Source organism: Silurus aristotelis (assembly GCF_946808225.1).
Source record: "Silurus aristotelis genome assembly, chromosome: 12".
Classification (NCBI taxonomy): Eukaryota; Metazoa; Chordata; class Actinopteri; order Siluriformes; family Siluridae; genus Silurus; species Silurus aristotelis.
This window is the reverse complement of record NC_139585.1, coordinates 26,100,741-26,125,646: the sequence shown is the minus strand read 5'-3', so window position 1 is coordinate 26,125,646 and position 24,906 is coordinate 26,100,741. Positions and strand designations below refer to the sequence as shown.

General features: G+C 37.9%; 1 protein-coding gene and 1 long non-coding RNA gene across 5 annotated transcripts in view; one reads left to right on the top strand and one right to left on the bottom strand.

Moving 5' to 3' along the window:
* Positions 1–24,906, top strand: part of LOC310734703 (integrin alpha-M-like) — a 266,739-nt gene that overhangs the window by 59,243 nt on the left and 182,590 nt on the right. For 2 of the 4 annotated variants that reach the window (XM_083557074.1, XM_083557072.1), the window contains 15 exons: positions 2,494–2,639; positions 2,757–2,905; positions 3,372–3,503; positions 3,747–3,820; positions 3,946–4,087; positions 4,740–4,838; positions 5,546–5,625; positions 9,231–9,317; positions 9,488–9,566; positions 9,655–9,747; positions 15,248–15,328; positions 15,471–15,581; positions 15,682–15,795; positions 18,456–18,566; positions 18,684–19,634. In XM_083557074.1, the coding sequence (XP_083413200.1) occupies positions 2,494–2,639; positions 2,757–2,905; positions 3,372–3,503; positions 3,747–3,820; positions 3,946–4,087; positions 4,740–4,838; positions 5,546–5,625; positions 9,231–9,317; positions 9,488–9,566; positions 9,655–9,747; positions 15,248–15,328; positions 15,471–15,581; positions 15,682–15,795; positions 18,456–18,566; positions 18,684–18,782 (1,597 nt within the window). In that variant the 3' untranslated portion in view covers positions 18,783–19,634. Of the gene's footprint in view, positions 1–2,493; positions 2,640–2,756; positions 2,906–3,371; positions 3,504–3,746; positions 3,821–3,945; positions 4,088–4,739; positions 4,839–5,545; positions 5,626–9,230; positions 9,318–9,487; positions 9,567–9,654; positions 9,748–15,247; positions 15,329–15,470; positions 15,582–15,681; positions 15,796–18,455; positions 18,567–18,683; positions 19,635–20,787; positions 20,903–24,330; positions 24,440–24,906 lie in introns of those variants that run through there. The other 2 variants (XM_083557075.1, XM_083557073.1) reach the window with 2 other exon arrangements.
* The window catches only part of LOC310734807, a 195,283-nt gene continuing 172,188 nt past the window's right edge, over positions 1,812–24,906 (bottom strand). Inside the window, exon 2 of the long non-coding RNA XR_014536148.1 lies at positions 1,812–2,092. This is a non-coding gene — a long non-coding RNA (uncharacterized lncRNA). The remainder of the gene's footprint in view (positions 2,093–24,906) is intronic.

Genomic DNA, 24,906 nt, shown 5'->3' with positions numbered 1-24,906 from the left:
ACAGACTTTCTGAGACTTCCTATATTTTGGTTACGCTCGGGGGACAGACACAGTTTTAATTTGGTGGATCCTGAGTGACGACTCTGTGCAGCTAGCAGACGGTCGGTTTAGCCTGTCTGTCTGCTCCCTGGCCTTGGCTCTAGACAGTCACTTGTTAACTAGTGCTGTTCTGAGACTATTACCTATACTACAAGAAATGAGAGCAGCACCTTCCCGAGTGGGATGGATACCGTCCCGCCCTAACAGGCCAGCCTTGCCTTTAAAAATGCTCCAATTATTATTGATGCCCACATTGTTTTTGGAGCACCACTCGGACATCCAGCAGTTCAGCGACCAGAACCTGCTGTAGGCTACATCGCCACGCCGCATTGGGATGGTGCCAGTGCATGTTACTGCATCAGACATTGCCTTCGCGTGATGCTGGTGCGAGATTATCAGCAGCAGCAGCAGTTTTTACTAATAGGTTTAAAAACATGCTGCAAAACAAAAACGATTTTCTAAGCACAAGTCTATCAGCAACACTCGTAGTCGACTGATTAGAGAGTTAATAACAATAAATATTAGCAACAGCTGTGTAGCATATACTGTATATATATATATATATATATATATATATATATATATATATATATATATATATATATATATATATATATATATACAGATTATAGATCACCCATAGAGTCTCATAAGCCTCATAAGCTAAGTAAATGTTACAATGTGGTACTATGTGAATGAAGTAACAGAAATTTCTGGAATATTTGCATATTGACATGGACTTAAATGGGATTTGTATCATCAATTTTCCTTTATTTTGCTTTTATATATATATATATATATATATATATATATATATATATATATATATATATATATATATATATATATATATATATATATATATAGCTGTGTAGTCATAACGTACATATAATATATAATATATATTTATTTATTTTCTCAAAAAAAATATTTTTTTAAGACATTCATAGTCACCTCTTTGTGTCAATATGTGGTAGAACCACAATTAGATGCAAGTACGAATGCAGGTCTTCATGGATATGTGTCTATAAGCTGGATTTACAAAATTGTTTTTAAATGTTGGGTCACCTGACCTTTTCTGCTATCTCTATAGCGCATCTGACGTCTTTAAGATAAGATAATAGATAAGATAAACCTTTATTCGTTCCACAGTGGGGAAATTTCTTTATTACAGCAGCATGAAAAAAAAAATTTAAAAAATAAATGCAAATATATAAAAGAATAGATGAATAAGACATACTATTATATTACAAGTATATACACAACACAATATATAAATACAATATATAAATTAGATGGCGCTATAATACAATTTTGCATTAATTTAAACTTGGAAACCCAAACCTGTTCCAGCATGACAATACCCCTGTGCAAGTGAGCTCCTTGAAGATATGGTTTACATGCTGTGGAGAGGAAGATCTTGAGTGGCCTGCTATAGAGCTCTGATCTCATCCCTACTGAACACCTTTGGGATGAATGTGAATGCTGATTGCACCCCAGGTCTCCTCACCTACATCAGTACCTGGCTTTCGTAACACCCTTGTGGCTGATGAACACAAATATCCTTAAGCACACTTTTAAAAATTTAGTGAAACATTTTCCCAGACGAGTGGAGGAAATTATAAGAGCAAATTGGGATTAAATGTGCAATGCAATGCTCAAAAATCAAATATCATATTATGACCAGGTGACCCAATATTTTTGGAAATATAGTGTATGTTTGCTCATGGTTCTTTGTAAAATCCCCAAATTCTCACAATAATTCTTACACATTCATGTTTTTTTTTTTTTTTGTGAACTGTTTCATTGTGTATGTGACCATATGACCTTTTTGAAGCCGTTGACCAGAAATGGTTTTCTTGTAGGCATCGTGTCATGCCGGGTGCACACTGTGATTTTTAATAGTCCTTTGTGATTGCTGCTTGTCAGACTGAGCGAGCATGATCTCTATCTCACACTGTAGGATCTCAGTTATTATAATGTCAAAAACTGACACACACAAGAAAAAGACTTGTACGAATTTTCACGTCATAAATCCGTGACGCGTTCAGACCTGCGTTCTCTCACTAATGATAGCAAGCAGCAAACAGAAAACGGAGAAAAAGAAAATTGCACAATGGCCATTCATTGGCTGTCAGTTTACAAACCAGTGATTAAAGACTACAGATTTTAACCTCAGATTATAGGAATCATTAAGTATTTTTTTTATTTGTATCAGACTATCAAATTGTAGGCAAAACTGCACAGTTTCATCCCGGCACTAGGACAGAACCTCTATTTATAAATCAGTTTGATTTTAGATCTTAGTCTAAATATTTTGTTTGTTTTGTGTCGATTTTGTCAATGACGTAGCTCAAAATCCCAATGAAGTCCATTTTAGATTTAGTATTGCAACACAATAAGTTAAAATGCTTTGTTCAATGTTTTATTTCTATTGTATGTTGTTTTGCTCAGATCGAGACCCATCGTGGATTTGATGAACACCCTAACCTACAGCCCGTCCAAAATCCCCACCAGAGACACTGACTGTACCAGTCCTTTGAAAAACACCCTAAAATTGTGTTTCACCATGGATAGATTAAAAAATGATCCCCAATCAGGTTTTCATGTCTATTCTTATATCTATTTAATGCAATAGCCAATGGCTGCACCAACAAAATAACAAGGTATGTTTGTCTTCAGAAAATGTATGATTGTTGTTATTTCTCTTTATTTAGATTTAAATGCAAATATAAACTATACTATAAAACTTGATGCCAAACGACAAAGCTACCGGGCCTACTTTTCGGACAAAATCCGTGATCTCTCTCGCATGATATCTGTGTCGCTGCAGGAAAAGTGCGATGAACATAATTTTTTTATAGAGGTATTTGAAATGCTCCTTTTAAATACTTTATTAAAGTGTATTTATGTGCACACATTTAATCTAAAATAAAATACAAATGTTATTAAATTGCTCCTATATTTATTATTACATTGCACCCACTGTATATTGATAAGTATATTCTTCATTTTTGTGTTAACATGAAAATTATAAAGGATTAATAAATTATTATTATGATCTGGGGAAGCAGTAAATTGTAACATTTTGAGTCTCTGACAGCAAAAAATTACATTTATATTTGTCCAAAATTTTTACTTTTAGATCATTCTACATCTTCCCCAGAGTTCTACAATATTTGCTGTGTAATTTATAGTAGTTTCTTATGTTTTGCTCTACTACAAAAACAAAAGGAAATCAGTTTTCTACTCATGTTCATAAGGGCATATCTTCATATTGTAAATATTTTCACTTTGTCATTCAATCTTTTTGTTTCCTTGTTCTTTTACAGGCCTGCCCTAATGATGCACTAAACCCAATAATTAATGAGTTAGTGTATACATTTGAGGGTCTCCCCAGTCGAAGATTAGGCAATTTACGTCCGATGCTCCCTCCTACTGTAAAGTACACCTCAGATTATAACGTAAGTTGTTATAATGTACAGATTTTCAGATTAGAACTGAAGCAGTATAAATTTTTTTCTTATTTTCTTATTATTACTTTAAAATGTGTCAAAAGCATTGTCGATAATTACACATCACGTTTATTTGCACATTAAAATATATGTACATGTTATATCAGTTCTGTTTTTTTTTGTAGTTTTTTATATGGATAATGGAAACGTTAGACTGTGCACATGACATCACTTTGTGAACTATTTTCTCAGCTGGATTTTGAAATAAACTGTGGAACCGATAATGTCTGCATCGATAATCTCAAAGTGGATTTTAACTTTTCTGGGTAAGATGATTTGGGAAAACCAATAAAGGGAAAACATTGGCCTAAATGATTAGCAGAAAAACTCATCAGAATCCTGACGTGTCGGTTTTTACATTGTGTTTCATTTTTTCCTTTTACTTTTTCAGACACTCAGTTATACAGGTTGGAATAATGCAGGAGATGAATGTGACAGTTTTCATACAGAACAGAGGGGAAAACTCCTATAACAGTCGAGTTGTTCTCAAATACCCATTCGGACTTTCCTTCAGACGATTCACCACTAAACAGGCAAGTGTCTGAAGTACAGAATGATATGTTTTGGGACTTATTTATAGTGGAGTTGGAGAATATCTGTATAATTAGGCATGATTATCAAAATTGCACACATGGTGCAGCAGGTATCATTCCGTGTTTAGATTTGCCTGTATTGAAGGACATAACTATAAATGCACACACACACACACACACACACACACACACACACACACACACACACACACACACACACACACGTCTAATCTACAGAGGTGTAAAAAGTATATGAAAATCATACTTGAGTAAAAGTATACATAACTTTGCAAAACAAACCATTCATCAGCTGAATAATATTCAAAAAGCATAAATTATACAAAAGGCAAGGAACAGTATATAATACAGTAAACTAAAAATAACACAGTGCATTATTTCTCCAGATAATATAAAAACCTGAAAAAACCCAAAGTATTTATACTGATCTTTGAATGTGCCATTAAGGATTATATAAAAGTAGCTTTCAAAAACAATTTGTCCTCTTAAGTCTATGAGAGTCCAGACCTTTTTATAAACCATGTATAGAATAAGTGGGATAGAAGATGATTTCATGGATGGATGGATAAATGTTTAGACTGGACACTGAGTAGCAAATGAAAAAAGATGTCTATGTTGGTTTCTCTCTGAGCAGGGCAGATTGGAGTGTGTATCTGTGGACAGTGAAGAAAAAGCTGTCTTGGGGGAGACTATTTGTTACATCAGTAAACCCATCTTCAAAAAAAATGATTTGGTGAGTCCAAATAAAGTTTCTTATTAAAATTCTGATTAAAGGTAATAAGGTAAATAGTAGTTATGAGTTTCAGGATTTGTCTAAGACATAGATGAGTGTAAGTAGTGTAAGTTTGGGATTATTGGATGGATAAATAATGCAACCCCAATTACAAAAAGTTGGAATGCTGTGTAAAATGTAAATAAAATGTAAATTAAAATGTAGAAATGAACCATTATAAGATAAATGTTCCATTGTAAGAAATAAATAAGGTCATCTTGAATTTTATTGCTTTAACTTCGTTAGAAAATTGGGATGATGCAACAAAAATCTACAAAAAGTGAGTGTTATTAAAATTAGACTGGTAAAGGTTAAACTGTAACCTATAACAGGTCAAACATTATAGGGTAAATGACAACAGGTCCTGTTGCAACCTTATTTTTTTTCCTCAAAATGATTCATATTCTCAGTTTAGACATTTGATATGTTTTTTTTTTTTTTGTTTGTTTGTTTTATTGTGAATAGAATATGGATTTATAAGATTAGCAAATTTCACATATTGTCCCAACTTTTTTTGAATTGGGATTGTACAATTTAGAAACAAGTCAAGGTTGTTTAATACATTAATACATTTCTAAATTTAGATATTAGGTTTAAGATAATCTTTTTTCTTTGTGGTATCTTTTGAAAAATTATGCGATCTCTCACTTCCTGTATCACCTCTGTAGGCTGTATTTGATGTTACGTATAACATAAACAAAGACAGTAACTTCGAAGGAAAAATCACGATCAATGCAACTGCTTCCAGGTTTGTTCTTATATATTAACCAGTACATTTCACTTGATGGATTGCATTGGTGTCTTAAAATACAGGACATCTCTAATGTCTAATGAGAAACATTCCAAATACAAGATTTATTTCACAATTACATTTTTTAGTTTAGATTTTTTGTTTGTTTGTTCAGAATGGATTTATCTATTTTGATAGTTCATATTTGTAAAAAAAAGTCACAATGCACCTCTTTATACCTGATTATGCACCCTACTTGTGCACATTAATATTAATGATAAATTATTAATTATTATTTATTTAAAAAAATGTCTTAATATTTAGACATCCAACATAAAGGAAACTGGTAGAGGGTTTCGAGACGGGCTTGTCCCTTTCTCCTGCCTCACTTGCAGGTTCAGTTCAAGGAGGTTATAGTGGTTGTGACTCATGCTGTGGCTAAGTTATAATAAGTTTGGCGGGCCAATGAGCAGAAAGCTGCTCCGTCCAGTAAATTTGACTAGCGTTTTCTGAGACCTACCTAACAACATCCACGTCCGGGTATGCCGTTCTTTCCGGACTTGCAGACTGAGGTGTCTTCATTGTACTCCAACATATGTGGACTAAAAGAGTGTGGTTACAGGGTGGTGCCTTGAGTTGAAGAGATGCTGCATGCCTGCACACCATGGCGGTGGTACAGGAGTATCAGACTGACCTGCTGTGAGAGCTAGATGTGGGGGGCATCTCAGGCAGCCAGGAAGTCCAGGCTCGTAGGGCCACAAAAAAAGACGGTTGTGGGCTTTGGCTGTTCTTTGGCCATCCTAGTCTCCACCGAGAGGCATGGCTCACCCTATTGGATCTTTCTGACAGGGACAGGGCCGTGCTGCTCGACGCCCCACTAGTGGCCTCCTAGGCGATTCCATAAATACGGTTGTCGAGAGGTTTCAAGAGGCCAAGAAATAGTCGCCAGCATTCCAGCGGTTGCTCACAACATCACTCTCATGGGGCTGCTTAGCAGGTGCAGTCCCAGGAACAACCCAAGACCTCCCTTCACTGGGAGGTTCAAAGACAGAGTGTTGCAACTCGCACTCCCCCTGCTAGAGATCCTATGGGCTGAAGCCATGTGAGATGACAGATCTGAGGATCTTTTTTTTCAATGAGAGGGCTTCAGCCAAGAAGTCCTGATGTGGGAGGCTCTGGGGATTCCGCCAGGAAAGGGCATAGTGCACATCATCACATGGTTCCCGCCCCACCCCGGCACCCCCAGGGACCTGGTTCGTTAACCCTGCTATGATCAGTGCTTCAGGGCACAGCCAGCTCCAGCGAGCACACATCTGGGCCTGCGTACTGTAGACATAGGTTTTACGATTTAGTTTTGGTCTCATCCACCATGATTCGATGAGGTGCATCCTACATTGATGGGACCCAAGCAGGCTCTGGTCATGGAACAAGAGGTAGACACTATCTTGAGGAAGAAGGCCATAGTTGTGGTCCCTTCCGGGTTTTACACCTGGTACTATATAGTTCCCAAAAAGGACGGGGAGGTAGCATCCTATTCTAGATCTATGTTAGCTGAACCACTCAATAATGAGGCTCAGGTTCAAGATGCTGACCCTCAAGCAGGTTGTGTCTCAAATCAGATCTGAGGACTGTTTTGTCACAATAGATCTGAAGGATGCATATTTTCATGTATCCATGCTTCCTTCTCTCAGGAAACGTTCAGACAACTTTCTGAGGTTCGCTTTCGGGGCCGAAGCTTAACAATACTGGGTCCTTCCATTTGGTCTTGCCCTTTCACCCTGCACCTTCACAAAGTGTGTAAATGCAGCTCTGGTCCCCCTGAGACTTCCGGGCATCTGCATCTTAAACTGTATTTAAGATTGTTTGATATTAGCTCAATAAGAGCACTTAGCAGAAATGTTGTTCTCATTCACTTGAAGAGACTGGGGCTACTGCTAAACAGCAAAAAGAGTATGCTTTCTCCATTGCAGAGAACTACCAAATGGCCGTCAGGAGGGTCAGAGGAGTACAGTCCCTTACTGTCAAGGAGTTTTAGAGATTGTGGTTCCATTTGGCCTTGTACACATGAGACTCCTTCAGTGGGAACCTAAGGGTTCTCTCAGAGAAGCAATGTGCTCCATACAATCAAGGTTATGTGGCAAACCCTACATGCCTTAGATGTCTGGAGAGATCCTGGGTTCCTATCTCAGGGCCCCATGTTGGTAGTTCTGGGTCATTGTGTAACGCTAATGACGGATGCTTCCCTCACAGGTTGGGAAGTGGCCATGAGCTCCGCCCAAGGTCTGTGGGGAGGGCCCCATCTGCTGTGGTACATTAATTGCCTAGAGATGCTGGCCATGCTTCTAGCCTTAAAGCATTTCTTATCAGACTTTAGAGGTCAACATGTGTTGGTCTATTTGGACAACACCTCTGTGGTCTCTTAAATCAACCACCATACCATACCCTTCTGTGGGCCCAGGGGAAAGCTGCTCTCCTTGAGGTCAGTGTAACCCGCATGTGGTGGAGCAGATCTTTGGGAGATTCGGCAGGGCTAAAGTAGACTTGTTCGAGAGACATTGCACTGTCCCCTATGGTTCTCCCTTACACCTCCACCCCCTCTAGGGCTAGTTGCTATTACACTCCCTGGGAGATTCCTCTCAGGAGGAATCTTCTCTCTCAGTCAGGGGGCAGAATAGTTCACCGATAGATTTGGACTGTAGTTTTTGCCAACAGTCTGTTACACTGACTCAGGACTACAGTTTGCTTCTGTTCACCATCACTGTACCTCGCAACATCTATTCACCCTTAAAATCTGTGCATCTGCCATTTCAGCGTATCATGCCCCCTGGCAGGGCAATCACGGGGCAGTCAGGTGATATTGGACTCTCATTCCCAAAGCGTTGTTGATGCAGCTCAAGTTCCTGAAAGGAAACATCTCCAGGTTACGTATTTAACCCTGGTTCCCTGAGGGAATGAGATGCTACTTCTCCAGGCCACACTGCAGGGCTTCCTTCCCTTTCAGAAACTATCACCAGCTTCACCCCTTGTGCTTTTATAGCTTCCTGGTCGTGATGTCACCCCGTCCGTGACGCCGGCTTTTTCATTGGACAGATGACACACGTGATTCAGAGCGTGGACAACACGAAAGCATTCCCAAAGCGTTGTTTATGCAGGTCGAGTTTTTGAAGGGAAACTTTAAATGTTCAATGATTATTATCATTTCCTCAGGATACCAGGGTTACACACGTAACATGGAGTAATTTCCACCCAATGTCAAACTCAATAGCATAAGGGGCCAAAATCTTAAACACTGTCTAAGTTGCTGGCTAATGATTTATTAAATTTTTGGCTGGAGCTTAACTTAACATTTCCTGCTGTGATTGCAGTCTGCCTTTGAAATCTTGGACAATTTTTTGTTTTTCTTGAATATGGGTATATTTAGCATACTTACGGAAGCGCATTGCATTTACAAAGAAAAAGAGATTATGACTTAGTATTTCATATATATATATAAGTACGATAACAATCACATTTTCTTCACACCACCGCTAATTGCATCAATAGTATTGTATTAAAACTGTTAATATTATTTACAACAAATAACAATTATTTAACAACTGACACAAATATCCTGTAATTTCCAGTGACAATGACGAGCATGAACGGGACAATGAATTGTCCAAAGACAAGTCCATTGATGTTAAATATGCCATCTATGTCGCTCTGATCAGGTCAGTAAATTTACTGATTTCTAGCTTAAATAGATATGTATAGTTATAAATGTTACAAAGGTTTGCCATATTCTTATTTCAGTAAATGTAAAAAATATTGTAATATGGTAAGAGTAGACTCAAATATTCATACATCTTTTTTTTTTTTTTTTTTACAATCTCTTGTCAAGGCACCAGAATTCCACCATCCACATAAACTTTACCGCAGGGAAAAGTGACCTCCAGAAACCAATCCAACAAATATTGAAGGTATTATTAAAAAATACAAGGAAACATCTGATATGCTACTATCTGGAAAGGATTACAGTGCGGTAATGACAACCTCATTTCCTCTCAGGTGGAAAATTACCTTAGGGATTTGAACGTGGACATTTTCATCCGAGTGCCTGTAAAATTAGGAGATAAGGACATCTGGACTAATACTGTGCAGGTACTGTAGACTGATATTATATATATATATATAAAAAAAAAATATTAGCACAAATATTAGATTATTTGTTAAAATATATCATTAGTTGGACTGGAATGTTTCTCATAAATGAAATTCTATTTTGATCTTGTTTGTGAACAATGACAAATGAATTTTTCATTCTGGCTGGAATGACATGTGCACTGACACAAATACTTACTTTTGAGAGATAAACTAAGGATTTTGAGAAAAGTACAGGCTTCTGCAAGAAATCCAATGTATTGTGCTGTTGGTACAAATTATTTTGAGAATGCACTGACTGGTTTTCAAATATTAAGGAATGATTTGAGAAATGCTCCAAAGCAACTGAGAAAAAGATGTAATTGGTGACAGAGCGAAAGGCAAAACTACCAGGAAATGAACGAACACTAGTACAGTATAGTAAAAGTGTGAATCCTTTTTGGTCTCTTGCAATCAAAATCCCAAATATATTACTTTGCACATTTGTTCACACATATTTACCTTTGAGAGATGAACTAAGGATTTTGAGAAAAGTACAGGCTTTTGCAAACAATCTATTGTGTGGTGCTGTTTGTACAATTGTTTTGAGAAATGTACTTTCTGGTTTGCAAGTATTAAGAATGATTTGAGAAAACGCTCCAAAGCAAATTAGAAAAAAATTTCACTGTGTAAGATACTATTCATCCTGACTTCTTTGGTGAAGGAGTACCTAGTATGGGATTGTTTGACTGTTCCTCATAAGAAAACACTGTTGTTAAATATGTTAAATATAAACTTTGAAAGTTTATGCTAAGTAAAAATTTGATTATGATGGACTGCTTCTGCTTGAAAATTCCACTTGACTTAACTTCTGCTGTTGTGGTTGGTCACTCAAAAATGGTTATTTGACCAGTCATTATCCTGCAATCATGTACAGTAGTTCTCTTTCTGGATACTTCTCAATCTGGTTCTCTTCAGTTTGGAAACCATACGCTGCTTAAAATTTGAGGAAGATAGACGAGGATACTGTTACACTCAAGAACAATTAAGATGGATTTAGACTGTAATTAATATAAAGAGTTTGGCTAATGAACTATTGATACCCCCAACAATGATAAAAGGTCTCCAGGTTACGTATGTAACCATGGTTTCCTTAGGGAATGAGACGTTGCATCAGAAACACTTTGGGAACACCTCTGCATTGTCCAATCTCTGAATCACGTGTATAATCGGTAAAATGGAAACCGCTGTGTCACCGCATGACATCACGATCAGGAAGCTTAAAAGCACAAGGAGTGAAACCAGTGCTAGCTTCTGAAAAGGAAAGGAAAGTGCTGCAGGGATGCAGGAGTGTTGCATAGAGACGCAGCATCTCATTCCCTCTGGGAACCATGGTTACATACATAACCTGGAGACAATCCCCTTCAGTACCTAGAGCTGACTGACCAATCCCTGCCGAGTGTGGACGGGCACAGCTAAAGCGAAGGACAGAGGGGCCAGGCAGCCCCACGAGGGTGACGTGGGAGGAATCGCTGGAATGCCTGTCAATGACCACATTAACAGGGTCACAGAACAGGCAGATCAGCACCAGTGGGGTGTCCAGGAGCACAGCCTTATTCCTGTAAAAAGGTCAAACATGGTAAGCCAAATATGTCTCTCAGTAGAGACAATGGAAGCCATGGACTGCCAATGGCTTTAGCACTACCACAATGGAGCTCATGGACGTGCTGACCACCCGAGACATCTCCCACATCTAGCTCCCACAGCAGATTGGCATGATAGGCCTGCTGCACAGCCATGGTGTGCAGACAGCCTGTGACCTGAATCGATGAGGCATAGGCCTTGCCCACCAATGCTGAGGTGGTTCTCAGGGGATTAGTGAGCAGTGCTGGGGCTTTGAAAGATGACTCATCCCCTGGGGAGAGATAGCTAGCCAGCGTCTCTTCTATTTGGGGCATCGCTCCATAAAACCACTATCTCAGTCCAACTATATTAGAATATAGGTGACACCCTAGGACTGAAGAGACAGGAAGAATAAGGCCTAGCCCATGACCTGGACACCTCGGTTTGCAGGGCTGGGAAGAAAGGCAAGCCCCGGCGCAGAGGCAGTGACGCGGGTTGCAGGAAGCATTTGTCAAGCTTACTAGGCAGTAAAGCCTTCTGCTGATCGGCCAGCACACACACATACCTCCATGCTCTCCTCCTTAAATGCCCCCTCTGATCACTGGAAAAGAGAGAACAATCATTAGAACCACATTAGCTTCCAGTGATGTAATCCTATGTCTATCAGCTCCCGGCCTGGCCCTCCATTCACAAACTGACGCTCGGCCACGCTCCCGCTGCCACAAATACAAACCACCGTCGAATCTCGATAAAAACCTTTATTATATTCTCTAACATTGCAAACACAAAGATCGCTCACAAAATCACAAAAAAAATGTACGGGGTGTAGTTTGTTTTTACAAAAAGCTAACCAGTTTCAAAATTAAATTCACGAGTCATTTCACTCTTACACAGCTCTGAAAAGTATTCTACACTTCCAACATAGCATCTGTAAGGCTTGATTTTTCCGCCACTTCTGCGAGTTCTTCTGCGGCTGCACAGTGCCGTCTCACTACCGTATTTTCATGTATAAGAGATGCACCCTGGGTGAGGGGTATATAAAACTTTCTATAAGACAAGTCTTATATATGCAAAAATATGGTAGTGAGATGGTGACGTGGCAAAAGCCAGCGATTGGTCATGTGGATCGAGATAACCGACGTTAAATGGCAAACTTGAATTGAATTAAATGGCAAACTTGAAGAATTTGGCAGTTCCACTTCAAAAACGTCTGACTGACAAAAATAGATAGAAAATTAAAAGACACAAATTAAAATTCCAAAAGGTAAACATAGGAAACACTTCTTAGGCAGAACTGTGCATAGCGCACTATACAGTGCAATCTGTCTCTACCCCTTGATGTCCCAGTCTGTCGGGCCACAGATTTTCATCCACATCACAACAGATATCATTCCTTCCAATGCAGCGTGGAAAAGATCTTCTGGAATGTCTTATCCAACCTCTGCAGGCTTCTGCTGTGATGTCCTCACATGCTGCATCTATGGCAGCCAGCAGGTTCATCTGAGTATATGGCTGGCAATCATAGACCTTCCATGCTGAATAGAACTCCTCAATTGGGTTGAGGAATAGGGTGGAAGAAATTACATCAGCATCCTGTTATGTGTCAGAAATCATTGCCTGATGGTGTTTGAATGATGGAAACTCACATTATCCCAAAGTATCACATACATAAATCATCTCAAAATGGACCCCTCTCATCATCAGGGATGAGAGCCCTATAGAGGGTCTCTAAGAAGGTGAGGAGATTCTGTGTGTTGTATGGGCCTATAAGGGGAATATGAGATAGCACACCCTGCTCTGACTTAGCAGCACACAGTGATATTTCCTCCCTGCTGGCCTGGCAAATCAACAGTAGCTCTATGGCCGATGGCATTTCGACCACGTCTTCTGCTTTTGTTCAGACTGAAGCCAGCCTCATCCACATATAAAAAGTTGTATTCACTCCACAGTGGTGGATTACATACCTGTTCTCTTTTACGAAATGTTTGAATTATTGAAGACACAGTTGATCTCCCAATATTCGGCTGTACCCTCCGACCTGCCTCGACCATTGTGAGGCCACAACATGGTCCAAAATAGTGGCTCTAATTTCATCTGAAATGTGTCTATGACTCTGACCACTTTTTCCAGCTTTCTCTATTTTGCCTCCTTACCCTTCCAGCATGCATCCTTATTCTTGGCTCTCGACCATGTTCATTTCCTAGTTGTTTATCCATTTTCAACAATTGTAAATCTGTGTTTTGATCTTTTTATATAAATTTACATTTGCAGCATTTAGCAGAGCGACGTACAAAAGTGCTTTGAGTCTCTACCAATGAATAAATCTACACTGGTACGCAAGATTACAAACTTAATATAAATATAACTCTTGAATTCTACAAAGCAAACTTGAAAATTGCTAATTTAAGTGTTTCAGGAAGAGGTAGGTCTTCAATCGTCGCTTGAAGATAGTCAGGGACTCCTCTGTACGAACATCTAGGGGAAGTTTATTCCAACACCTCAGTGCCAAAACAGAGAAAAGCCTTGAAGTATACTTACATATACACTCGCCAATTACAGCAAGGGTTCACGAGATTCAGCCTTGACCTATTTTAGAGCATTAGTTGATTATTGGTTGATCTAAAAGTGAACACATCCCTTCATTAGTGACATTCAATGTTTATCTTCACAATTCATCAATTCAAGACACATTTACCAAAAAAGTTCAATAGAGCTGTGAAGAAGAAGAGCTTGACAAATTTTAACAACTGGTTTAACCATTTTTCATTCATTGACTTATGCAATAAACTGATGCCTAAATGTTTTGAGGGTTAAGACCATTTAGGTGAAACTAGTATAATACATTTAGATCAACATGACATAAACAACTGATTACCTAGGAAACAGCAGGCATTTGTACACAATCAATTAAATGATGTACCAAAGCATTCGCAATTTGATCAAAGCAACGAGAAATGTTCTTATAATGAACACAAATGACTAAATGATGTAGAGGTTGTAGTAAACAAGTAGTTTTGAGAATTTCATTTCTGATCTGAGAAATGCTCCAAAGTGACTGAGAAAAACTGTAAGATCCCTTATTAAATTCCCTAATGGGAATTTAATTCATGCAAAAATAAATACCTTATTTTCTGGACTATAAGCCGCTAATTTTTTCCCACGCTTTGAACCCCGCGGCTTAAACAATGAAGCGGCTAATTTATGGATTTTTCCTGTTTTTTTTCCAGTTTAACAAGCTTCAAGCCAAAAAACTGAACCCCATAACATTAGACCAATGAAATTGCCGAACAGGTTTAAGGTGAACCAGTGAAATTGTTTATATCAAATCGGGTGCGCTCCCACTGAATTGGGCCGCACCACATCATAAATATGGATGAGGTTCCCCTGACGTTTGACCTGCAGCTCATTCTGACTGTCAACAGAAAATGCGAATCATTCGTCACACTGAAAACAACCGGGCATGAAAAAACACACTTCACCTGTGTTCTGAGCTGCACGGCATCGGGAGAAAAGCTTCACCGACGGTGATTTTTAAACACACGACGATGCCAAAAGATAAACTCTCGAAGTAAAATAATTGTGAAAGGAAGGAGGAAGACAGTGAACAATTACTTTCTTGGTGAGCTACTGTTTAGATACAAGCCGTGCAACAGAAACTGTCTTTCGTTAAAGCCTTTGTAAAGTTCATTAGTATCAGTGTAGACACCTGCGGCTTATAGACAGGTGCGGCTTATTTATGTTCAAAATAAATATCTTTGTAAAATTCAGTGGGTGCGGATTATATATGAGTGCGCTTAATAGTGCGGAAATTACGGTACATATAATTCATAAATACACATAAGCAAGTATACTCTTCAGTTCTTGTGCAGGTGGAACTTCTTGCTATGTTTTTTTTTAGATTCCTGGCTGCAATCTAGACAGACATGAGAAGCCAAATGTCACGGATTTTGTGGTAGCACTGCAAAAAAACTCTGAGTTGGTGAGTATTGCCTGGAATTGTGCAAAAAAACTGTAACAGTAACACTAACAGTGAACCATCATTTGTCTACTAAAGATTAATGAGTGAATTAATATAATGAATTAATTTGTTTGTGGTATTTGGAAACTTTCTGGGTTTTTAGAATTGCTCTATAGCCGTATGTGCAGTCTATAAATGTGCTGCAAGTCTCACTAGCAGGCAGCTGAAATTCTACAACATCTCTGGTAATGTCAGCTCTCGGTGGATCGAACAGGTACAATATGTTAAATGTGCACTATTTTAATTATCTAACACCATTTTATTTTTACGTGTGTGTAACATGAATCATTTGTTGTACCTTCTAAACTTTTTAGACCGGATTACAATCGGCAATTTTCATGCTCACCTCTACAGCAACAATGGCCTACAACAGAACAGCATACATTTACTTTGCCTCTGATTCTGTAAACACTGAACCTGCTGGCAAGGTATGAAAGCCAGATATGTTCATTTAATAATAATAACCTATTTTATATTCATTGTTACTCTTTGTTTATATATTAAGTGACAAAAATATGAAGCAGCATTCAAGTGAATGAGTTTAAAACACGTGATTTTATGAACCACTAGTGATGAGAGTGCAGACTATACAATGATCTATACAATGAAATCTAAAAAGACAGGGCTACATTATACTGTCAGAGACACAAGCCAAGGCCAGATTTTTCTGTAAGGGGTGTGACTGGAAGGAGGGCCTAAGTGCAGAATGAATTGGGGTATAATTAAGAAGTCAGGTAGGCAGTGCAGAACAGGGATCCGAGACAGGTTTGGGAACCAGAAAGTAGTTAAGGCAGTATGGCAAAACTAACCTCAGGGACTTTTAAGGCTGGTGAAATAATCTGACCCTGAGTAAATGTCTAAATTGTCCTTAAAATACTGGTGGCGCAGGGAAAATGGCAGGATGGCCACCGACCCAGGAGTTAGCGCTGCAAAACAGCAAGTGAGTGTAGCGAAACTAGACGTCAGTGCCGCAAGCCTGGAAGATCCTGAAAAGGTTTTTAAGCAAACAAATGCTTCCAACAAACTTGCAAGAGAAGGCCTTGCATATTTGAGCAAGACAATGCTAACTGCATCTGCTACAACAGCATGACTTTGTTGTATAGAAGTCTCGGTGCTCAACTGACCTGCCTGCAATCTAGACCTATCACTATTTTAAAACACTTGGTGCATTATAAAACGTATTATAAAACACAACAAAGGACACCCAGCACTGTTGAACAGATAAAATCCTGTATCTAACACATATGGCTATATATGGCACACATTCTATTGTGAATATATACAGTGGGTACGGAAAGTATTCAGACCCCCTTAAATTTTTCACTCTTTGTTATATTGCAGCCATTTGCTTAAATCATTTAAGTTCATTCTTCTTTCTCATGAATGTACACACAGCTTCCCATATTGACAGAAAAACACAGAATTGTTGACATTGTTGCAGATTTATTGATAAAGAAAAACTGAAATATCACATGGTCCTAAGTATTCAGACCCTTTGCTGTGACACTCATATATTTAACTCAGGTGCTTTCCATTTCTTCTGATCATCCTTGAGATGGTTCTACACCTTCATTTGAGTCCAGCTGTGTTTGATTATACTGATTAGACTTGATTAGGAAAGCCACACACCTGTCTATATAAGACCTTCCAGAGCACAATGCATGTCAGAGCAAATGAGAATCATGAGGTCAAAGGAACTGCCTGAAGAGCTCAGAGACAGAATTGTGGCAAGGCACAGATCTGGCCAAGGTTACAAAAAGATTTCTGCTGTACTTAAGATTCCTAAGAGCACAGTGGCCTTTATAATCCTCAAATGGAAGACGTTTGGGACGACCAGAACCCTTCCTAGAGCTGGCCGTCCGGCCAAACTGAGCTATCGGGGGAGAAGAGCCTTGGTGAGAGAGGTAAAGAAGAACCCAAAGATCACTGTGGCTGAGCTCCAGAGATGCAGTCAGGAGATGGGGGAAAGTTGTAGAAAGTCAACCATCACTGCAGCCCTCCACCAGTCGGGGCTTTATGGCAGAGTGGCCCGACGAAAGCCTCTCCTCAGTGTAAGACACATGAAAGCCCGCATGGAGTTTGCTAAAAAACACCTGAAGGACTCCAAGATGGTGAGAAATAAGATTCTCTGGTCTGATGAGACCAAAATAGAACTTTTTGGCCTTAATTCTAAGCGTATGTGTGGAGAAAACCAGGCACTGCTCATCACCTGTCCAATACAGTCCCAACAGTGAAGCATGGTGGTGGCAGCATCATGCTGTGGGGGTGTTTTTCAGCTGCAGGGACAGGACGACTGGTTGCAATCGAGGGAAAGATGAATGCGGCCAAGTACAGGGATATCCTGGACAAAAACCTTCTTCAGAGTGCTCTGGACCTCAGACTGGGACGAAGGTTTACCTTCCAACAAGACAATGACCCTAAGCACACAGCTAAAATAACGAAGGAGTGGCTTCACAACAACTCCGTGACTGTTCTTGAATGGCCCAGCCAGAGCCCTGACTTAAACCCAATTGAGCATCTCTGGAGAGACCTAAAAATGGCTGTCCACCAACGTTTACCATCCAACCTGACAGAACTGGAGAGGACCTGCAAGGAGGAATGGCGGAGGATCCCCAAATCCAGGTGTGAAAGACTTGTTGCATCTTTCCCAAAAAGACTCCTGGCTGTATTAGATCAAAAGGGAGCTTCTACTAAATACTGAGAAAAGGGTCTGAATACTTAGGACCATGTGATATTTCAGTTTTTCTTTTTTAATAAATCTGCAACAATGTCAACAATTCTGTGTTTTTCTGTCAGTATGGGGAGCTATGTGTACATTCATGAGGAAGAAGAATGAACCTAAATGATTTTAGCAAATGGCTGCAATATAACAAAAAGTGAAAAATGTAAGGGGGTCTGAATACTTTCCGTACCCACTGTATAGGTTTATGAGATTTGAAATCATTACATTCTGATTTTTTATTTACATTTTAGTAAATAAAGTGCCCCAACATTTCAGGAATTTGGGGTCATCAGGGGTCTCCAACCTTCTGCAAGAAAATTGTAAACATTATTGCCAGACTGACGTGTTAATGTAACGGTGTTGCAGATTGATACCCAGGTGGAGGTGTATGAAGAGAAATTCCCTCTTAAGGAGACAATTGGAGGTGTCATAGGAGGGCTTGTGCTTTTGGCTCTTATTGCTGCTGGTCTCTACAAGGTCAGTAAAGATACAATCAGAAAGGTCAATTTTTTTTTACCTTTATTATTATTTTTTACCTCCAGATATTCTGGGCTCAGTAATATGTTGCTTGATCATTTGTTTGATCTTGCCTAGGCCGGGTTCTTCAAAAGCAACTATAAGAAGATGTTGGAGGAAGCCGGAGGGGGGGCTGAGGGAACCGAAAATGGCGCAGAAACATTAACTGAAGATTGATGGCTTTGCTTTACATTTCAGAAACATATTTAATCTCATGTGTAGTTTAGCTTGTTAGAGTCAAGTCTCTCTGTAATTCTATAGAGAGGACACGGTGATAGTAATTTGATTTTGAATATTTGCATTAGCATTCTTTTTTAGCTCCTGCAGATTTAGGCAATGCTTGGACAGGCTTACAATACAGTGTGAAGGTTGTGGTCACCAGCATTCATTTTTAATTAATATTTGCTGTAAATAAGGGGTTTCTGCTTGCAGGATCTAATATGACAAAGGTGTGTTTTTCATACTTGATTTTATGCTTCATACAATCATACTACGGAGGTCCTAAAAGGCCATGCATTATATTATCGTGATCTGTACATAATTTTATTGACATAATAAAAGTTGTTTCCTCATGATCTAGATATAACTATAAAACTTTAAGGTTACCTTATCTATCTTTTTTTGTAAGGTTCCCCTCTGGTACATCCCTCTCTCTTGATGCAGAGAAAAGGTCAATAGTAGCAGCTGGAAATTAGTAACTTTATCACAGACATTTAAAGGTGCCAGATTTTCTTGCAATACAATTACTTTGAGAAAAAAACAGATTTTTACATTAAGATCATGAGAAAACTAGGTCATGATCTCTAGAAAACAACTTTTGTTATGTCTAGAAAATGTAATCATGACAAAAAGTTTGTCAAGAAAATCTAACCGTGATCAAAAGAAAACAACATTTATGTAGAGATCACGAGAAAATTGTCATGATAACGAGAAAACAATTTTCAATATGTCGAGAAAATGAAGTCGGGCTCACGAGAAATCAGAAAGGAAAAATGTATTTCTTAAGAAAATAAATGATGTATAAATGTGTTGCATTGCTCAGGCATGTTAAAGATGTAGCCTAATGTGTCATGATGGTAAAATACTGTATATACTTTTTTATTTCAAATGATTATATATATATATATATATATATATATATATATATATATATATATATATATATATATATATATATATATATATATATAGAGTCTATCTTTAAAAAGCTCTGCATTTAAAGTAACGGTCACTGCATGCAGTCAAATTTATTGCATTTAATTAGCATCTGTAATAATAAATGCAATAGGAAGTAAACTCTACAGAAAAAAGGAAAGAAAAAAAAAAAAACACCACACCAGCTTGTGATGTATAAAAACCATGAACCATAGCACATAAGAAGTAGAACTATATTTAGATTAAAGAGTTGTGCAGAGTGTGGTGAGATGAAAGAGGAAGCGTGACTGAAAGTCTTTCATATACACTGCTGCTTGTTAAAAAGATGTATTGTTAAATTTATTCGAAGAAGCAATAGTTTTCAGGATTATTGTGTATAAAAATGTCTGTATGTCACTGAATGTTGGGCCAAAGATTATATTTTAGACAACATTGCCGTTTTTGTCATGTCGCACCACCTGAAAGCTAAATTATAATAAAATTCTTGGAATCATCACTATATTGCCTGAAGTATGTGGACATTACACCTATACATACACCTACAGAATAATGCTGCAACGAGTCGTTCAAGGTGTTTTGAGTGGCACAACATCACTGGAAGACAAGAGAACAGAAAGACCTTCCACAAGCTTAACCCCCGAAACCTCCAGCTCAGCCTCCTGTCTTTTAATCAATGCCACTTTCTATGAACCATACAACATCGCAGGTATTACCACAGTCCTATAAAATTTCCCTTTCATTCATCCTTGAATCCAGACCTTCCATTGCTCCATGGTCCTGTTTTGAAGCTCATGTGCATTATAGTGTGTTTGGTGTTGGACCATGGGCACTCTGTTGCATCTGCTGCTACACTGCCCCTTACTCAGGAAGCCCTGATGCACTTGTGTGTGTTCTTGTACCCTTTCTATTTTTGTAAGCAAGAAAAACATTTTAGTCAGTCTTTCACAATGTCAAATTTGCCACTCCCTCAGTTGTGTGTAGGTTTACTCTTCGGGTTGCGCAAAATATATTTTAAAACATTTCTTATGTATCTACTACCTCAACAGTAACTTTATTGTATCCACCAACCTCAGTCATTCTGAACCTGATGGCTGCACTTAAAATGGGCTGGAATCTTCTGGTGTACATCTTCGTCCTTTCTGGTAAAACCGAACTAAGTGTATTTTTTTGCTGACAATCTCTTTTCACACAAATCTTTTTTTTCATATGGTCAGATTCAGGTGCATTTTAATCTTCAAATTCATTCCAGTTCATGAGGAGGCAGATCTTATACACAGCCACATTAAGGAAATTTTGGTTATGGATTATATTGATATTTATATGTATATTTATCATATACTGTGTATTAAGACATTATTAAAACATCTTGGGTCTTTAAAAAAAAAATTCTTTACATGCATAAGATTTTTTTTCCTTTGTTAATCTTTTTAAGACAATTTTTTAAGACAAGTGGAATGAAAATAGATTTCCAGCAGGACATTTAACAGCATTGAAACTGAAAATTATACCTCCTTATTTCTCTCTTTTTCTCTCCTTTTTTTTCTTTCGATTCCTCCCTCATTTGCAGTTTTTATCTGTAATGAGAGGTCTGGCTGCTTAATGTCGTAAATATCCACAGTATCGCCAAATCGATGTTAGAAATAAAGAAAGTTTTATTGATTTTGGTCAGAAGGTGTTGATTTATCTTTCATAAGGGCAGTTGTTGGACAGTAGTTCCATTAGTAGTTCAAATTATTTACTTTTGAGCCACGTAATATTGTGGGGTACAGTGATTTTATTCCAAAAATATTTTTATATTTTTAACTTTTATAACAAAGCAATATATTAAAATCCAGTATTGAATAAATTAAAACACTACAAAAATGAATGTAATTACATATTTCTGATATCCGATTCTTCTAATGGTATGTTTTGATTGCTAAACCGTATAATAGATTGAGACACATATAAATGTGATTTCTGTTTTGGTCATTTCAAGCACGTTTAATATGAATGAATCATATAAGGTGAGCTGCTCTCTGACAAGTGAGCAAAGAGATACAGTGTAGGAGTGTGTATTGAGATGGCCAATAAGGCTACACAGTATTCAGGTACACTAGAGGCACTGTTTTATAGTGTTTAATTTAACTCAGTTGCACCAGCTCCAGTTGTGTCTTATTTTATGAAGACTTTGGACTTTGAGGATTAATAACCTCTTAATCAATTATAACCCTCTACATATGCTGTTTCTCCATCATTGAACATTTGAAGGTGGTGTTGGTGTTAAATCTATGATGATTTCAAGCTAATTTTTGAGTTGCTTAACACCTCCTGGTTTGAAAACTTACTGTAGAAAACTCTAGAGAGGACATTACTCATAATGACACACTCATGATGAGTAATCATGGTATTTCTCACTCATTGTTGTGTGTAATGGTTTAATGATTTATAATCACACACTTGGTAACACCCAAACGAAAATGGGTTCCCCTTTTGAGCAAGGTTCCTCTCAGGGTATCTCAGATGATATGTATGAGTTGACATTTCAGTAAATTTCAGTATTTTTTTATAAAAGTTTTTTTTACAGAGCTTGGTAACAAGAGAGAATTGAACAACTGAATGTAAATTTTGGAATGAAGTCAACGATTTAACCAGGTGTGGAGATTTTGAACACTGTCATATGTGGGAAGTGAAGTACAATAAATACTCTCCATGTTTAAAGGTCCTTCTTCCTCTATAGGTAGCTGGTTGCACAACTGGATTTCAGGAGAAATTCATGTTTAAGAAAGCCATTATAAGTCAGCCTTTTTTTTTTTTTTTTCAAGTTTTCATTGTTCTTTTAAGTTTTCTTTCATAAGGAGAGCCTTCACCAAAAAAGATTTTGTGAGAGAACTATAGTCATAGCTATTACAAAAAGCTCTTTTGTGGGATTCCACACAAGACCTGTCATTATGGAGATTCTCGGAGCTAGTCATCCAACCATCACAATTGGACCCTTGTCAAATTTGCTTAGATCCTTATGCTTGCCCACTTTTCATGCATCCAACACTTGAACTTCAAAAATCAATTATTGACTTGATGTCTTACATGTCCCCTGCTGGAGAGGTAATGTTATGCCTGATAGGTGGGGGTGTTTATATAATTACCTCATGAACTTTTGCAGCAGAGTGAAATTCTTTCTTCATATAGCGGAGGGGACAGCCATGATACTAAGTGCTAAGGGCCTTGCTCAGCGGCCCCGAGAGTGGCAGTAAACCCAGAGCCTTGAACAATGAGCTACCGCCTCCCTAAGTATATAATGATATACATTTATTTGGTAAACAATACAGTTTTGGGTTCATAATTTGATAAGATTACATTTTTTAGTAACATTTTTCTGCTTCTTCATGTTTCAGATTCACACACTGAACATTACATATCTAACACACTAACTTCACACTATTGATTGGGCTTAGTGCTGATTTATTAATAATTGAAATGCATTAAACAGTATATACATTTTGGTTTCTTTTTTCTTGTCATATCAATAGCTGGCCTGTCATAAAATAAAAAGTCTTAAGCAGTGCATGTATGTAGCTTACATTTTTGAACACTGGTGTACACAATTTCACTTTTTAACTCCACAATGCTGATGTGTGATTCCATAAAACAATAATAATAATAATAAAAAGAACATTTACACTTAAATATACTGCAATATAATAATAAATAATTTAGACATAATTTATAATCACACTCTTGCTGTCACCCAGATGAGGATGAGTTTTGATTCTGGTTCCTCTCAAAAAATCTTCCTTTTGCCGTCTAAGGGAGTTTTTCCTTGCCACAGTCAACCCAGGCTTGCTTATCGGGCTTGCTCATAAACATTACCGTAATTTCCGGACTATTAAGCACCCAAATATAAGCCTCACCCACTGAATTTGACAAAGATTTTTATATTGAACATAAATAAGCCGCACCTGTCTATATATACTGTCTACACTGATATTAATGAACTTTACACAGGCTTTAATGAAAGACAGTGACTGTTACATGGCTTGTATCTAAACAGTAGCCTACCAAGAAAGTCATTGTTCACTGTCTTCCTCCTTCCTTTCACAACAATTTCTCTCTCGAGTTTATCTTTTGGCATCGTCGTGTGTTTAAAAATCACCGTCGGTGAAGCTTTTCTCCCGATGCCGTGCAGCTCAGAACACAGGTGAAGTGTGTTTTTTCATGCCCGGTTGTTTTCAGCGTGACGAATGATTCGTATTTCCTGTTGACAGTCCGAGTGAGCGGCAGGTCAAACGTCAGAGGAACATCATCCATATTTATGATGTGGTGCGGCTCGATTCAGTGGGAGCGCACCTGATTTGATATAAAGAGTTTCACTGGTTCACCTGAACCTGTTCGGCAATTTCATTGGTCTAATGTTATGGGGCTCAGTTTTTTGGCTCGAAGCTTGTGAAACCGGGAAAAACCCGGGAAAAATCCATATATTAGCTGCTTCATTGTTCATTGTGAAAAGTGCTATAGAAATAAAATTTAATTTCACAATTAATTTTATACATTATTTAAACTTTTTTTATGCCCCTCTTTCTTTTTATTCTAGTATCACAGCCAGTGTTGGCTTTCAACATCGATGCAAATCCATGGAATGATTTCACCCAAACTCCACAAGTAGCCTTTGGCTACAAAGTGATACAGAAATCCACTGTCAGGTAAGAAACATGACAGCCATACAGTATTAGCTTAAAGATACCTTGCTAGTGCTTTTTACGGTCATTTTTGGATCATACATTTGCATACACTGGCAAGTGACAATTAAAACATCTACTGTACTGACATAAGAGTCATTTGAAGACATCGTTTTAGTATTAGCTATGATTCACAATGTCAGAATTGTGCCTTTGAATAGTCTAGAAAGTAATGCAATAATATTTCCAATCTTTCTAAATGGCCAATTATTATAATCATTAGTTATTTAAAAGCACACCTGTGGCAGGATTTTTTTCAAGAATGAACAAACTTTGATCTGAAGGGTCTGTAAGTGCACATTCATTCTTTATGGTGTTCTTTAAGAACCAAGAACAAATAGCCATATATATTTATTATGTATTTATCCTATATATGTATTTTAAAACCTAATATTGATTTATTTAATAATATTTATGTTTGGGCATGGTTT